Source organism: Barbatula barbatula (genome assembly GCF_947034865.1).
Source record: "Barbatula barbatula genome assembly, chromosome: 18".
Classification (NCBI taxonomy): Eukaryota; Metazoa; Chordata; class Actinopteri; order Cypriniformes; family Nemacheilidae; genus Barbatula; species Barbatula barbatula.
The window spans coordinates 20,658,441-20,676,923 of record NC_136781.1 but is presented as its reverse complement, the minus strand read 5'-3'; the positions used below and the strand labels follow the sequence as shown (position 1 = coordinate 20,676,923).

General features: G+C 39.1%; 1 protein-coding gene across 1 annotated transcript; it reads left to right on the top strand.

Moving 5' to 3' along the window:
* The first annotated feature begins 3,622 nt into the window (after nt 1-3,622).
* On the top strand, nt 3,623-6,696 carry dusp1 (dual specificity phosphatase 1). The gene is made up of 4 exons (XM_079480372.1): nt 3,623-4,202; nt 4,456-4,595; nt 4,689-4,908; nt 5,535-6,696. The coding sequence occupies exons 1-4, from the start codon at nt 3,806-3,808 to the stop codon at nt 5,888-5,890; spliced, it is 1,113 nt and encodes a 370-aa protein (XP_079336498.1). The 5' UTR covers nt 3,623-3,805; the 3' UTR covers nt 5,891-6,696.
* The last annotated feature ends 11,787 nt before the right edge of the window (nt 6,697-18,483 follow it).

Here is an 18,483-nt window from a genome sequence, read left to right as displayed (position 1 = left end):
CAAAAAGAAGACCATTTCCCTGGTTTCACTTCCATCTAAGTGGTTAAAGGAGAACAAAATGTTTAATACGGTGTAAAAGTTTTGGGCTGTATGTTTTTTCTAAAATTGTATGACTGTATAATATACAAACAAATTTTTTTTGAATTTTCTAGAATTGTCCTCCAAGAACCCAAAAGGGCTCATGTGACGCCCCTTTTGATCTCTCTCCAGTACCGGTTGAAGCCCGGATCAGATTCAAGTCACTGATGTTTGCCTACAGGACTATCACTGGATCTGCGCCGGCATACTTTCACACCCTCCTACACCCCATCAAGAACCCTGCGTTCAGCAAATGAGTGCCGTCTTGTATTGTCTTCTCCTTATCAGGGCAGTAAATCGCTCTGCCGCTCATTCTCCATCAACTCCTTCCTGGTGGAACATTCTTCCTAACTCGGCCCGGTCAACCACATCTCTCACAACATTAAAAACTACTTAAAACCCATTTCTACTTTCTGTGAATACTTGACAGACAAATGAAAAAAATCACTAACACTCTCTCTTTCTGTAAACTTGTATTATTCTTGTTTTTTGGAAACTAGTAACTTGGTATTAGCACTTATTGTATTGTTGCCCCTGTATGACATATCGCTTTATTGCTCTCTGTAAGTCGCTTTGGATAAAAGCGTCTGCTAAATGACTTAATGTACATGCACAAGGCGCTTTTGATCTTTTGCTAATGTTAATAATTAGTTTTATAGAAAAGTTTTATGGTGGTGGCAAAGTGTATAAAAGCCATACATAAAAATGAACCGTAGCTTTTTTATAGTGACCATACTTTAACTATGGCTTTTAATAAAACCATATAATAACTACAAATTTAAAATAGTATGAATACAATAATCATAGTTTAACCATGATATTTGTAATAGAGCTCTGAGTATAAAATGGTAATGGTTCTGCCAAAACATGCTACTACACTTTAATACGATAAAACAATGGTTATAGAAAACTGCTGGTGATACTTATGTAACAGGGATGTCTCAATCTGAAATATTGTTCAAGAGACTAGTCGGTATGATCAAATGTGGGGGTTATGCCAAAATGACTCACTGAATCATCGTTTCTCAACTTTTAGAGATTAACTTAATTCTTTAAAGGGGTTTCCACACATTTTGACGGGTCTGTTGTTAAATAGCTAGATTTATGTTGTAACACCTCTCAGTTCTGTTGGTTCAAATGTTCCAAACATTAATTTAATACTTCTACTACTATACTACTACCACTAATAATAATAATACAAATACCAGGATAAATGTACATTTTTAAAACAACTTGTTCTTGTTTGAATGATGTGGTGCATTATATCATGTATTTCACTATGTCATAAATGGGTGGAGTCAAGAAAATATATCACTGCAAAATTACTATAAATGATGCATGGAAAATAGAGAAGGGTTTACTGAGTATTTCCCAGGCTAGACAACTGTTGTCTCAAGGCACCTCTGTCCGTAAAGGGCCTGTGATGAAAGTTTTGTGTTCTGGTTGTACTACACCAAGGAAATACCTCATTCATCACATTCTTTCACTTCCCTTTATGAAAGAGAGGGCATGCACATGCGAGGAATTCCTAAAATATATGTACCTTTATAAAAAGAAGTCGGTATCAAAGGGGAACCCACTAAAATGTAGGTCTACAATCATAGCACCCTCGAAAGAATGGGGGTCATACGATTCTACCAAAAAATCCCTTAAACGTTGAAAACCGTGTAACTTTATGAAGACTAAAAATGTTTTTTTTTGGTATATCGTAAACTTTTAAAATGTTAGTTAACAATCGCAAACATTTCGACACATTTGTCATTCATAAATGGCACACGTTGTTCTCTGTGGGGCATTACACTTGTGGCTTGCCTTTTTGTCCTGACTCATCAGTGTTTTTTCAACAGTAAAATCCACCCCACTGTCTGTTCTCACATTTGTTTCAGTCTCTGTTCTGTCAAACAAGACCAGAAATTATTCCTTCACTGTCCTGTTTCAGAAATGTAGCGCTGATGTCATGACCCACATAGAATATGAATCAATTATTATTTAAAAACTAGATTAGTCAAAATACATTTGTTTTAATATTGCATTGCTGTACATATTATATGTATGTAATAAGCACTTAAAGCGATTCTCAACAGTTTAGGAGGTTTAAGACATAGGCTTATCATTTCTGCTTCTTCAGCAATATGTGTACTGTTAGCATTGCATTAACTAAGGCTACTGAACATGAAAACAATTGCAGACATTTCAAGTCAGTTGTAGCCTACGTGTGCAATGTTTTTACACTCTTAAGGGTATTTTCACATCACTCTGCACTACAGTTTCATAAGTTTACTGTTGTGAGGACTGCGACATTAAAACACACCATAATCAAATAAACAAATACACTTTTACTTTCACTGTGAATGCCACTGGAGGATGACACACGCAGACAGACACAAGAGAAATTAATGGGGCCGTTGGGCCTAATGGTTAGAGAGTCGGACCCGTGACCAGAAAGTTGCCAGTTCGATTCTCAGGGCCGGCAGGTAACGACTGAGGTGCCCTTGAGCAAGGCACCTTACCCCTACTTGCTCCCCGGGCGCTGCAGTGATAGCTGCCCACTGCCCTGGGTGTACGTGTGTTCACGACTTGCTGTGCGTGTGTTCACTACTCTCTGGATGGGTTAAATGCAGAGGTCACATTTCAGGTATGGTTCACCATAACTGACAAACAGTTCACTTTCAATTCAATGTTTTTACACTCTTAAGGGTATTTTCACATCACTCTGCACTACAGTTTCATAAGTTTACTGTTGTGAGGACTGCGACATTAAAACACACCATAATCAAATAAACAAATACACTTTTACTTTCACTGTGAATGCCACTGGAGGATGACACACGCAGACAGACACAAGAGAAATTAAGCATACGTGTTTCGTTTTACTTTGCCAAGTAGGATGTACAGACTTATAGAAAATGACAAATACACATCACTCGTGGGTCATATATACCGGAGCAGGTTTGCTTTTTCAGACGGATGGAAATTTACCAGACCGCTAAGTTTCTATACAGTAATTAACTTTTATGGTTCGCCTTTGCTCTCGCGGCTTTGCACACTATGTACTCCTGTACAATAAAAACAAAGTATAAACTTTTATGGGTGTCACGACAGCTCCACCAATGATCTTGTTATTTATCCGAGGAAAGCGAATACAACATCTCATACAATAATAAGATCGTGGAAAAATTCTAAACATGTCTTGATTTTACACCCTACAGTCGATAGAAAGGTGTTTTTAAAACAACAGCGAGATTAAATGTAAAATGGCATCTTCTGAGAACATCTTCCCTAGAGTTTCCAATGTGATCTCAAATATGGCCACTCTAACATCATTAGATCGTATTCATTAAAAAAATTGTCAGACGAAAAAAAAACGATTGTAACCAAAACAACCTTATCGTGAAAGCACTCGAGTTCTGCAGCGCCCTCTCGCGGCTTCGTGGGTATCAGATAACGCCGCCGCTTGCTCGAGATCGACCGGCCTCACGCATGACGTACGTGCGAATTCACGCTGGACGTCCGCCAAAAGGGGCGGGGAGTGTGACATCACGTCACGGATATATACCAGACACCGCGCGCTTGCAGTCAGAAGAAGAACAAGAGGAAGCGCTGTAACTGACTTTCGCTCGGAATCAAAAGAGCAAGAATTAAACGTTTCGCCGCCGCGGACAGTAACGGGATCAAGGGATATAAGGAACAGCGTTGAGACGCAAACGGCGGTAAAGTTCGTCACTTTATGTATTTAAACCTTTCGTTCTCTACTATGGTCATTATGGAAGTGTCCACCATCGACTGCGCCTCGCTTCGGGATCTGCTGGACGGTGACGATCCGGGCTGTCTTATCTTGGACTGTCGCTCTTTTTTCTCCTTCAACACGTCTCATATATCGGGCTCCAGTAATGTGCGCTTCAGTACGATTGTGCGCCGGAGGGCCAGAGGGGGGCTGGGGTTGGAACACATTGTGCCAAACGAGGACACCAGGAACAGACTTCTGTCCGGGGAATACCAGAGTGTCGTGTTCATGGATGACCGGAGTCCAGATTTCAAAGAAGTGAAGAAAGATGGGACTTTGACTCTTGCCGTGAACGCCTTGTGTCGCAATCCGTGTGGAGCAAGCGTGTTCTTTCTTAAAGGTACGAGGATGTCTCAATAACTTTGTCTGTTGCCTTTGTGTTGTATAGTTGTTGCCCCCGTAACGACCACACGGAGCCCAAACAAAGTACATGTATAGGTGTTGTGTCCGCGTGAATGGCCGTGTTTAATAGCCCGTCTGCCACCAAGTGTTTTCCTCAGCTGTTGTGAAGTGTTAGTCTGGATCAGTTGTTTCAGCTGACGCCTGTAAATTCCAGCGTTACTAAAAATAACGACTTCCGTTTTACGCTTTAGGGGGATTTGACACGTTTTGCTCAGAGTTTCCTGAAATGGTTACGAAGTCGGTTCCTCCACAAGACCTGAGTTTACCCCTGAGCTCAAGCTGTCATCCCGACACTGCCGATACCTCCTGTACGACCCCACTGTATGATCAGGTAAGATCTCCAACCTCTGCAGGTGCTTGTTTCCTATCTAACAATCTGTTTGATTTCATACGTTTGAACAGAATCTGTCTGTTTTGCTTTCAGGGTGGTCCTGTAGAAATCTTGCCCTTCCTATATTTAGGCAGTGCCTACCATGCCTCCAGAAAAGACATGCTGGACATGATGGGAATCACGGCCCTTATAAACGTCTCTTCCAACTGCCCCAACCACTTCGAAGACCACTACCAGTACAAAAGTATTCCTGTTGAGGACAACCACAAGGCCAATATCAGCTCCTGGTTCAACGAAGCCATCGAATTTATCGGTGAGTATCATTTTTCCGGGGATTTTATATGATCTCTTGTTGTGAAACGAGGGAACAGATGTTGCCGCATCAGGGGCTTTGGCAGGCAAGCCGGCTCTCGGCCCAACCCCCATTCAAGTGAAGCATGAATTGAATTTTTTAAAAGTTCCCTCCAAAACGACCAGCTGTATGGCCCAAGCCTGACAGCCGCTGAGGCTTACGTCATCCTCTCATCCTGTTTCAAGAAGTGCCCCCTTTTCAAATAACACCAAACCGTGACCTGATCTTCTTTTCACGGGGCAACTGGCTCTGTTTGAATGCTTTGCCTCCTTTGTGCGGCCTGAACAAAAGGCAGTGTCTCTAGCTCTTTGGTTGCCCCTATCAGAACGGCGCTCTTGGCAGGGGTGCCACAACCCCCCGTCGTCTATTCAAGCCTGTTGGGGGAGGGGGTGTTTCCTCTCTTCCTCGGACCCCTGCCTGATTTAACTTTTTCCCCCCCTGTTTCCCTAATGAGATGGCTGCCTTCATTAGCAGCGCTGGAGTAACATTTGCAATTGAATGTGTGGTTAGCAAATCAATACAATTGAGATGAAATGTTCTTGTGGTCTGTGACAGAGGTTTAACCAATACGCCCTTGTTTCACACAGATTCGGTACGGAATAAAGGCGGACGCGTCTTCGTTCACTGTCAAGCCGGGATCTCGCGCTCCGCCACCATCTGTTTGGCTTACCTGATGCGCACAAACCGCGTTAGGCTCGAGGAGGCCTTCGAGTTTGTCAAACAGCGGCGCAGCATCATCTCACCCAACTTCAGCTTCATGGGGCAGCTCTTGCAGTTCGAATCTCAGGTTCTGGCCTCGTCCACATGCTCCTCGGAAGCCGGGAGCCCTGCCATTGGCAAAGCCACCACAGTGTTCAACTTCCCAGTTTCCATCCCTGTCCACACGGTGGCGAGTCCTCTTTCCTTCCTGCAGAGTCCCATCACTACCTCGCCGTCCTGCTGAGATGAAGCAGTCAGTTTTATTTATGTGCTGACTATATGATCCCCGGGGTGATCTTTTCGGTAATAGACTTTGGAACTTTGGGTTCCTTTGTTGCTGTAGTTATTCCACAATTGCTCGCTATGTTGGAGCACCAGCTCCCCCAGACATTTTTAACGTGACATTTTAACCCAGTGGTCAATACTTGACTAAACCGAAGACTCAGGGGGGGGGGTTCATTTCAAAGCGACAAGACCTAGTGAAACGCTCACCTGTCAGTGAACGAGTCTTTGTGTATGTGTGTTAAAATGTTTTTGTTTGTGAGCGTCTGACCTTTGTTAAAGTTGATAATCAGTTCTTTTGTTTTTATTTGTTAGAATTGAAAGAAGCCCCATGTCTTTCAGGTTACTCAGGGATTGTTTTGTTTTTACGTTGATGTCATTAGACTTAAAGGCGCTAATCTCGACGAATATTCCTGGAATATTTTATCTGTTTGAACAATGAATGTTGTTAACACACGTGTGTGTAACTGAACTCTGCCTTAAGACAGTTGAAGTTCAAATGGTAATTCTCGAGCCTTTCACGAAGCAATCCATTTCATCAAGACGTTTGTTCTTCTGTAAACAAACGAGGAATACCTCATATGTCTGTACTGTTGTCACTCCTCCCACAAGCACTACTAACAGGAGAGGCTTTTACGGAATTGTTTTTGATACGTAACTATTTATTGTCTAGAGTAATATATTTCTTATGCTATATTTTTTCATATGTTTGTGATACCTGGTGCCGACAAATAAACGTCTTTTCATACATAATACAATGTGCTGTTGATTTCATTGCAACAAATGCAAATAAGAAAACTATGATGATGAACCAGAAACGATACCAACAGGATAGGCATGGCCTATACGCCTAGACTTATGCTCTCAATATCTCCACTGAGCTCAACATTGAAATTCCAGACATAATATTTTTAGCAGAATCTGTTTTTAAAACCTGATGTCAGAATTATATGAACACATTGTTTCACTTACAAAAAATTACTTCATTAAATTTCACACTTTTTACAAAAAGGGTAACATATTCTACAATTTCCATATTTCCCCTTCCAAGACTAATCCCACATATTTTTTCCCATAAAAAAACTATTTTAGCCGGTGTATTTCTTTTTCTTCTTCGGCTATTGTATCTGTGGGATTTTATAGACCTGTACATAGGAAAGTTGATATTGACCAAATGATATTTTACATGATGCATTCTACCTCTCTTTCCTTGACTCGTAGCAATTCAAATTCATGTGGCTGTGTTGTCTTTTACTATCGTAAACATTTTTCTGCCATTTAAAATTTTGGGAAAAACCTGACATTTAATTGAAAATAAATTTGAAGATGGAGAATATAAAAAATTAATAACCAGCCGAAACAATTACCATGAGCCATATTAACAAAGTTGAATTTGAGGACACACAGCCGAAAAATAAATTAAAGCATTTTCTACCGCACTGTTAATACGTCTATTCATTTTGCACCATAATTCTTGCATCTTATCAACCAAGCAGACCTGTGACAAGAACATTTTACGACCCTACTCATTATGGCAGATGCTGTTGTACCAGTGCAACTTAACAAGGACATGGCTTCTGCAATGATTCTAAAACTGCTTAAGGGGCAAGTCGGTATAATGTCGGTTCTCGACCATCTTTAAGACATGCAAACACAGCTGACTACGTCGGCTTTCATTGTTTAAAGTTGAACTCAGGCCCGTGTGAACATTTAAATGATCTCTGGGAAAACATCTGAACAATCCCCTTTTCACACTGACCCGACCACATGTTAGGGCATTCTGACCCGTGTTTGGGTGTGCGTCGGAATCCTACGCTGGGAATGCCGTGTGATCGCACTGCAGTGTTTTCAATTGTCCCCGCGCGGGCGTCTCAATGAGATCATTTAAGCAATGTCAGACGGCAGAAGGGCTAATCAGAAGACCACGGGCACCACCGGACCCCCTCAGAGGGGACAATAGGAGCAGCTGCAAGGCGTTTGGGAAAAGTGTGATGACTATAGGCCACTCAGCATCGGGCCAAGGGCAGGGTGTTCTGCGCCCTCATCCTTTGTTGCACGTAAGATGGCAGAGCAGTGTGTTTTCACGAGACTCAATCACCGTCGCTTCGTAATTAGCACAACATTGGCATGGGTGCCCGCCTTGAATAAAACGCAGCTCTGCTATGATGCCTCAGTGGGTCTGGGCACTAACACATGTGTCTTTAGACTTTGAATGCGAAGGATTTGGGTGGAAAGTCACAGACACAACTTTCTTTCTCAACACCAGGATTTAGGTCAAAATGTGAAAATATAATGGAACGTGTGTATTGAACACTGTAACCGGCCCGTATTTTATGCTTTTATTGTTCACTTCTATAGTCCTTAGGGGTGAAAATGGGTCACTGTATGAAAAGTATATTTAAAGTAGATTATTTTGTATTTCATTGTGCTCAAACTAAATTAATAAATGTATATACAATTAGATGTAATGCAGTGATTTGACTTGTTTACTGATTTGGGTGGCATATGCTCTCCCTGCGGCCCAGACTGATCTTTTGTGGCTGTGAAAAAGGGGGGTCTGCGTGCTGTTGTCCATTAAGTCTTTCAGTGGGAGAGAGCAGGGGACACCCCTCCCCTTCATAAACTGATCTCCCTGGAAATTTGCCTTCTGTGTGGTGCCATGCGAAAGATCCTCTCACACTTTTCTTTTCTTCAGGCACATGCAAAAAAAATTGTAACTTTAAGCCAGGACTATACCATTAACGCCTGATGAAGATCTTCTTTTTTATCATGTTTGTGTGCAGATCTTCTCTTTATTATCGGATGTGCTTTTTTTGTCTAGCACCTGACTTAACCACTTTGGATGTACGTACTTCCTACTCTTCTCTAAGTCATTAGTTGCCACGACATAGTCAAATTCACCTAATGCACAACAGATATAAAAAGAAAATAAAGATTGGTTATTTACAAACAGACAAATTTAACTTAAATTTAGATCAAAACAACCAGCTAGACCAACATGCCATGCACTTAAACCTCAACCATGGTAACACAGAATTGAACATGCTGCAATGCATCTTGGGGACTTTCAAACTCTTACAATATTGTTTGTCCAAAAAACACTGTTTTGTAAGTTGGGCAAAATTTCTGACGCATTTTGGCCAAAAACTTGAGAATCCAAGTCCAGTCAACAAAACAATCTTAGTTAGAAAGATGTTCAGGCTAATTTTGTTTGTGCAAAACTAGCACATGACTCCTTTATCTAAAAATGATATGTTCAATTGACTTATAGGGAAACATTTTTGCAAGTTGGATTTTTCTACAGTGAGTTAATCAGCCCGTGTGTGTTATTTAAAGCAGTTTAGAGTACTGCTCTGATATCATGGCTATCATTCTTCAGTCTCTAATGTTAATGTCCACACACCATCCATGATCTACATAAAACAAACCATTTGGAAACATGTAGTAAAATGCATATTCAAAATATACCTTAATATTGCTTTTAAAAGAGCTGTTTGATCTTTTCAAGGTAACACACTTGTTTTATAGTGTTTTATTTTATCGTACATTGCCTCTGTGTTTAAATAGTTTTTATAGTATCACATATTTGCAATTGTTTGATATTATAAGTTAGCAGTTATACAAAGGATGCTCATTTACAACTTACTATGATATTTTTGTTCAGAGAGAAAATGATTTTATTGTTTTTCAAGGACTGGAATCGTGCATGAAACCACGAATAAAGAGCGCCCTCTGGTGATCTTTCAAGTAACACCTCAGATACCTTCCCTATTTTCATAGGGGTTGACATTTATTATTTACTCAAATGATCTTTAAATGATTTCACCTTAAGTAGAACCGGATTTATTGAATAGCAATAGGTGAACAAACTTTTAAACCCAAATTAATATATAACTTCAGAGGTCGGCAGTCATGTGTAACTTTAGATTAGATTAGATTAGATTCAACTTTATTGTCATTACACATATACAAGTACAGTGTAACTAAATGTAGTTTAGGTCTAACCAGAAGTGCAATTAGCAAGTGCAGGATATACAGTTAGAATAAATACAGAATACAATATTGATAAAATATTATAAAGTTATGAAAATATTTTACAGTATGTTCTATGAAAATATGACAGTAGGTATGTACTATGAAAATATGACAGTAGGTATGTACTATGAAAATATGACAGTAGGTATGTACTATGAAAATATGACAGTAGGTATGTACTATGAAAATATGACAGTAGGTATGTTCTATGAAAATATGACTATATACCATGAACATTAACACTATGAACATTAATGTGCTATAACTATAAATAATATAGCAGTGTGAAGAGTATGGAGCACTTATTCACCTTATCCAGTTAATACATTTATTTTTAAAACGGTAGCATGACATGTGCTTTATAAAAAGCCTTTCATTAGTATGTGGCATTGACAAATCCGAACATTATAGGCTACGGATGTGTATTTTTGTTTATTGGAATATGTTATTAACAGAAATAAACAGGAAAAAAAACCTTCATCATAATAAATGCCTACAAGTGGAATCAAGGGGTTATTTGAACTGAAAGGGCCCTGCCAACGCAAACAATGGCGTGATCAAAAGAGCTCAGATGGAAGATTGTGGATGAAAGGAAAATATTTTATTACAATTTCAAAGAGGACAACTCTTTAGTAAATCAACTGATCAGAAGGACATCTGTTAAAGGAGAAAATGTCAAACCAGACCAAACCAATTCACCAAAATTCAAAGACATAAATCAAGGGCAACAGGTTGGCAAAATCCTAATTTGATGTTATCCCTCTTTATGCAAACAGGCAAATTTGTTTAAGAGTCGGTAGATGTTGTTGACACTTACTTGACACATGTGAAAACCTAAGGGCAAGCATTAGATAATAATACTTTTTGGGGGTCAACTGTCTATATGCCAATTTAAATGTGGTTTAGATTCATTCGTTGCCCAGACAAACTACAAAAAATATGAAAAAGTTAAATTGTCGAAATGAACGAACAAATCGCATCTCAGATTAAATGTGGAGATCAGCAGACCCCTAATGCTAGAAAAAGCTGTAAGACCTTTACTTCAAACCCATTAGTTACGAGTCTTTGGGATAAATGTGTTAAATAGACGTCTCCCTAATCTTGACGTTTAAAACACAGTCGTATTTGTCACCTACGGAAGATGTTTTTCCAGCACACAACGCGGCAAGACCGTTCACATGTGTGGCGGACTCTACGCGGGGCTGCGAAAATCGATCAACGTGTGACATCAAATTACCGCGAGAGCGATTCGAGACGCACCCTCTCGCGATACTGTGATACCATACGCCGGTCAGTCTGGGTTGCGCACATGTCATCTGACGCGCCCAAAACCCAAGTGGTCAGCGATTGGACAGCTCGCGGGAGATCAAGCGTGCACGTGTCGGGTGTTTTTATATTTCAAATGGACTTTAGGCGGGGTTTTCAGTTTGATTAACAGACATCTCTGCAGTATTTCTCGAGGTCACCGCTTTTCGAAATGATTCATGTTTGTCATTTTACATTTCTGTCATTGTAATGTAAGTTATAATATCAGCTCAATGGGAAATAACGAATCCTCCGCACTGTTTTTCTCTGAAGCGGCAGTCAAGAGGAGACTTAAGTGGCAAAACACTGTTCTGCAAGGTAAGCACGTTACGTGACAAATACTACTAAATAACTTATTTATTTAAATAGTCATATTTATACACAATGTGGACCCATGACGTGTTTATTAAATACCATTGCGTTACATGTGTCATTCTGTCAATGTCAGAGCTTTTCTCAAAGCAAGCTTTAGTTTGTATTTTTTTCCTTTAATAACTTTTTGGTGGACGTAAAGTCACTTTACACATGTGTCCTGTAGTAGCAGTTCCTCGTGTGTTAACTTTGGACAAACAATCAAGCAGATATGTCCGAAAACTTCTTTCCTGATATGTTGTGTGAAGTGAGATGAATGCCACTTTGTTTGTTAAAATAAATAAATCTAACGAAATATGAAGTCCAGACACGTATGAATGAGGTGTTGGGCCATCCTGTCCCTCCACTGTCCTGTGCATCTAAAATAATAAAAGCCCCCAAACGCGGTATATATCATCATATTAAAATGTAAATGATGTTGCGACATTTAACTAAGAAAATGTTGTATTGGTTTCATAAAAAGAAAATGTTTAGTTTGTAATAATTCTTTCAAGAACGTGTCGTGTGGGTGTGTTGCTGGGAACGCCATGAGTGCACTATTGCAGAGTTAAACAGGAAGTGTAACTCCCGCGATGAGAGAGGGCCGGCCGGCCGCTGACTTCTGAGCTATGCGGAGTTGGCAAGGTTGTGGCTTTCCCAGGACCTTGATGAGAAAAGTGAAGAAGAATGATCCATAAATAGAGAGCGGAGTCCAAACTTTGACAGCGTCGCATTAACAAATGATGGCGTGTTGAATGATGCTACGCTAGTGTCGAATTTAGAGACATTTATGCACTTGCATCGTGTAACCGGCAGGCGGCAGCTACAATCTTTTAACGTTGCAGTTGTTTGCATTGTGACAAGACGGTTTCCGTCATTATTTTAAGTGAGGAGTCTGAATGTGTAAATCTCATTAATCAATGGCAGTTCTCATTTTACATAATATATACATATACATATTTTATACAATCATACAATACATTTAGTCATGTTTTTATTTTATCATAACAATTCAATTACATTTTATTTATATAGCGCTTTTCACAATGTGCATTGTTCCAAAGCAGCTTTACAGGGGAAATTAAAAACACAAAAAAGGTAAAACACAGTACATGAATAGTTTAACTTGTTATATAAACACCTAGTAAATAATATCTAATGTCAGCAGTAATGAAAGGGAGCTGGTTTTGCACTAAGAGCATTGGAGATGAGAATTAGAATTGTCATTATTGTTTATGATAAAAAATAATAATAAATAGATGTTATTTTTCTTATGCAAATATAGGCGTATATTTCTCTCACATGGGGTGAAATTTAGTCTACAGAATTTCACACGACCAGAAATGTTTATTTTCACTTTTTTAATTTGATGATAAAGCTAACACTCATGCATAGTGTATTGTTTACATGGATTCTGAAGCCTGTTTCCTACGTCCTCTCCAAGTATGAAACTTCCTGTTGACAGACGCAGGTGCTGGCGATCTATCACAATTTTATAAAAATCATTATATGCTGTAGCATTAAGATTTGTGCTCTGCTCACAGAAAATGACTAAAGCAGTCAAACTGCAGAAGTAGGCACCCCGATACTTTTGTCCATATAGTGTATGTAGTTTGTCTGCTATCTATCATCCACTCAGTCATAGCTGACTGCAAGAACAAAAACTATGATTCAAGACACTGTTTATAGAGTAACAGATTTATTGCATATCTTAGGGAATATATATATAAACTGTACATGGAGAAACGATTATGCAAAATGTTAGATTGTTCAAACAATCAAATGAAATAAATCACCCAAGGCTTTGGCAAGCTTTCCTTTCACGGTCCTGTTTGAAAGCTTCACACAGGAGACAGTGACCTAACAAACAGATCTGGATTCTAACAGGCATTGTATGATAGCCAAGCAAATAGACACATAGCGGAGTAAGGATTAACACACATCCTAGAGCAAGGGCCAAAAAGGTGAAGTAAAGTGAGTGATGGAGACCAGACGTTTGTTGTAGACCACACAATGTGGGCAACATCAAGAAACAATGCAATGACATAATCGTTCGATTGTTAAAAACAACAGAGTCTATTGGCCAAGTGTAGAACAAATGTTTCAGTCATGTCATGTAATCTGTTCTAATATAATTAATCAAGTAATCTCTGTAAATGTCACAAAGTAAAACATACGGCGGCATGTCTTACTTACATTTTGTTGCTCTGTGTAAGAGTATCTCATATACCAAAAAAAGATCCTTTTGGTATATGAGATACCCTTACACAGAGGAAGTTCCCATATTAACGGCTTCTTAAAATAGCCTCTGCACACAGCACTTGGCCTGTATCAGTGTCCCGCTCAGAGGGGCCCAGAGTTTCCCACACATGGCTGAAACTGATGTCATGATGAGCAGGGAAAACCAGCATGAGCCGAAGGGAAAAGAAGGGCACAGATGCACAGAACTGGGCAGAGGAGCGAAAGGTGACCAGAATGGTCTGCAGGGGAAACCAGTACATTAGGAAAAATAATCAGTGACCCTGCTATTAACACCCTTTAAAGGCAGAAAAGATAAGTTCATCCCAAAATCAAATTTTTGCTTTTTTGTTTACTCTCCCACATGACGTTAAACATGTTTTAAGACCTCCCTGCGTCTTCAGAGCACAAATAAAGATATTTCGGTGACATCCCAGAGATTTCCAGGCCTCCTCATTGACATCATGGTTATAATTGTCAAGGTCCAGAAAAGTACTAAAGACATCGTTTATCAATATTTTTCTTTAGTGACGACAATACTTTACGTGTGAAAAACAAAGTAAAATAACGACTTTAATCTATATATTGTCCTCTGTCCTGTCAGTGTATGGCCGAGTTCACGAGAGCTCTTCGATGCATGCGCAGTCGGACTTCCTCAATATTGAAATCATCAGACATTTAGTGAAGATCAGCTTATAAACAGCATGCGTCTGCTTGCAAACAAAGAGTTTCGCTTCCAGGTTGTCAGCTCTCGTGAACACGCACCATAGACTGACAAGCTAGAGGTGAATATATCGATTAAAGTCGTTATTTTGGTTTGTTTTTCACGCACAAAGCATTGTCATTACTGCAAAACTATTTCTTTTGAGCCACTCTGAGCGGATGGATAAATTTAACAATGTCTTTAGTACTTTTCTGCACCTTGACAACAACTATAACCATGATGTCTATGAGGAGGCCTGGAAATCTCTCAGATGTCACCGAAATATCTTTATTTGAGGTCTTTATCGTTCTGTGGGTGAGTATGGGAGATGAACTTACCCTTTGATCTTTGTCGTTTTGTCAGTAAAATTGGGTGTACTTTTAACATTACATTGGTTTTTAGATTTAGTAATTAAAATATGACATTACATTGATATACCTGTAACAGTATTGTCATTTAAGATTCTGATCATACTGGCCACCCCAAAGGATTAAAGCTAATGCCCCTCAGAACAGTCAAACAGCTACGTGACTAGCATGACTAGCCATGTTCTAAAATGGAGAAAACAGAGTACTGTATCTAAAATTATCCATCCTCTCCCTTTTTGTGCCCGTTTGTAAAAAAATCCCCGTCACAATATATTTGTGTTCGGGAGGACCACTTGAAGAGGCTGCCAAAACAAGCAGATTGAATCGCAAGAAAACAAGCAAGCTATCTGCAGACTTCCACTGCGGCACATGCTGCAGCTGTTTCTGCGAGTCCGCGACAGCGATGCACCTTGAAAACCGCCACAACAGTAACGCTGACATGCACGATCCTATTGTTGGCTACTTGTGTGCATCTCTCCAGGAGGCATGTTCTACAAATGGATAGGCCTTACATGTATTTGCAGGTTATAAAGTCTATGCTGAAAGCATTTTTAGCTCAATAGTGCTGTAGCTAAAGGTTTACAGAGAGTGTTTGAGATCATTTAAATGTGCTCTTAGTAAGGTTAACGTTTACCTGGCTCTTATTCGTCCTGTGTGTTTCTGTGGTTTTGGGCTTCATGCATCATGCCGAGACATGTCAGTATAAAGTTTTTTTTACAAATTACTGCCACTTTCTATGAGAGCTGCTTGTTTATCTTTTGCTTTGTCCAGTTCATCTGTTCTTTTCATTATTTTAATGACCATTTTAATGGAGGATTAATTTCTAACATAGGGATTAACCGTTTCAGTTTAGATGTTTTCATATTCCATTCCAACTACTTGGGCATGTGTATTTTGGTAAGCAGTGGTAAAATGGGTCTCTGTTGTGGAGTCACGGTTCTTAAACACTGTGAGATTTTTTTTATTTTATATAAGCACAGTCAGAATGGAGTCACTCACCCCCGCTCTGAGGCAGGATAACCAGTCATACATCCTTCATGTCTGAGACCCAAGGTCAGGAAAACAACTTTGTAATGGGGGCTTTACCCTAAAATACCCTGAAATGTCTCTATCCCTAATTCCATGGAGAGAGCCCTTGCCAACCGCTCTTAAGGGCCCCTTTGGTGACAGCTCTTAGGGTGTTGTTAACCTTGTGCAGGAGAGGTGACACAAGGCCCCCAGAGGCCAGTTTGGGGTTGCTTTAAATGGGAATCAAAAAAGAGAGCAGGACAGGACAGCTGTGTTATCTGGAGCTTTTGAGATAAATACATCAGTAACTAATGACATCACTGCAATGCCCTTGTTTCAGGCTTTAAACAGCATAAGATTCTAATAGAAAATGCATTATGTGCGGTTACATAAAAAAAGTGTTATGTTTTGTGGTTGATTGATGTGTGATTGTGATTTACTGACATGTTACGTGATTGACTGACATGTAGGGCTGGGTATCGATTCTGATGTTCCGATTCATAAGCACTTGATTCGATTCGAGTCATTGATTATAGATTTAATACAAATCCTATAGATATTTCTTAAAAAGATCAGTAAATATCACTGATCTGAGCTAAAAACCTGTATATTAAACTTTAAACACACATTTAAGATACAGTATAACAAACAAAATAAGCTCTAAAGAGAGTCTGCGATCATATGAACTGCCTTTTATGTGAAGATGATGTTACATCCGACGCCATGTTGATGAAGCAATGAATGAACATAGGCTCCCTGTTGTGACATCCACCCGTTATAAAAAGAAAAGTGACATCTAGAGGATAGTAGTAGCAATAACATTTACGGTAATGAATGTTCAATGCGCGTGGAAATATGAATTTCATATGGACAGCTTTTTTTGAATCGATATTGAATCGACCGCATTTGAAAACAATTCTTTTTTTTTCGCCCAGCCCTACTGGGGGTGGGAATCACAGGGTACCTCAAGATACGGATTGCGATACATGGCTCACGATGCTGATAATATCACAATGTGACGATACTATGAAAATCAATGTATTGTTTCTATAACGATGCATCACAATATCTGCCTAACTATGAAAATAAAATGCCCATGAAAAGGTTAAGTGGAACATTTGTCTCTTTACTCAAGTCCACAAAGCTTTTTCAGGTTAATTAATATATTACCAATGTGCAATAAGTAACATTTCAAGTAAATGAAAGATTTTATGCTTAAATTAAAAGCTAATCTTTGTAAACTGACACGTTTAAAACATGTATAAAATGTTTATACTGGCACATTTATAGATTTAACAGCCACTTATTTAAACTTAGGAACATCTTAGTGTTAACCCGCTTAAATAAAAGAAACATTTGAGTGCAGCAACTTCTCTAATCTAAGCACATTAACGTTCATTTACAAATATGAATGGAACATATTTCATTTTGCACGCAATCCTAAACTCTTTCTCAGACTAGCTTGTTCATGTTTCCCTCGTTTGCGTGATAAGCACCACCCAGTGGAGCCATGATGTTACGGTGTAATGCTTTGAAATATATTTAGAGCGTCTTGTTGTATTAATTAATTAAAAGATCGATATTTGGGGCAGTATTGATCCTCGTATACCGCATAGAAGGACGACGATACATTGTCCAAATTGTCACACGCCTAAGCCCTACTGACATGTTAGTGAATGACTAGCATGTTATGTGGTTGTTACTACATGTGATTGTGGTTGACTAACATATTATGTGATTTTTGTTGTTGACAGGTTACACTATTGTTGTTACTGACATGTTAGTGAATGACTGACATGTGATAGTGATCACTGACTGACATGAATTGTGATTGTTGTCACTGACATGTTATGTGATATTGTTTGACTGGCATGTTATGTTGTTGTTTTTACTGACATGTCGTTGTGGTTAACTAACACGTTATGCATTTGTGTTACTGACATGTCAAATGATTGTTGTTAATGACCGGTTACATGATTGTTGTTACTAATGTACAATGTCACAATAGAAAAGCACACACGTTTTCCATGTAAAACAGTTAAATAGATTTATTTTAAATTAGTTTACGGATTAAACAATGTAAATCAAGACACCTTTATTTTGAGCTTGCTTTTACTTCTCTGCTTTTCTCTTTTTGGCCGCAACCTCACTAAAATAAGTCCTTCGTTTATCTCTTAATCAATTAAGGAGCATTTCTTGATGTAACGTGAACATGACGTTCTGAGATACAACATTACCCTAAATAATTGGGACTATGATTTTTGTCACAGTCGAGCAGCCCTATTATTTATACTGATGTTTTGTATTTATTGTCATTTACTGTTTATTGTCATGTCTAGAGTTTACTCTGTTATTCAATTCAATTGGGTTGCACTTATTTCCGCCTTAACACAATTAATTTAATCTTTGAGGCCCTTCGTGTGGTCGTGGGGCCCCCAGCAATCGCCTGAATTTCCTGTTGGAAGGGCCGGCACTGGTTAAATATGACATGTAAAACATAAGATCAGATATATAAACATATAAATCCTCTGGACACAAGCCAGCCTG

Excerpts from the sequence above, each read along its gene's own strand:
- dusp1 (XM_079480372.1), top strand. The coding sequence starts at position 3,806 with ATGTATTTAAACCTTTCGTTCTCTACTATGGTCATTATGGAAGTGTCC. Across the intron at positions 4,203-4,455 it reads AAGCGTGTTCTTTCTTAAAG|GGGGATTTGACACGTTTTGC; the intron begins GTACGAGGATGT and ends TTTACGCTTTAG. Across the intron at positions 4,909-5,534 it reads CGAAGCCATCGAATTTATCG|ATTCGGTACGGAATAAAGGC; the intron begins GTGAGTATCATT and ends TGTTTCACACAG.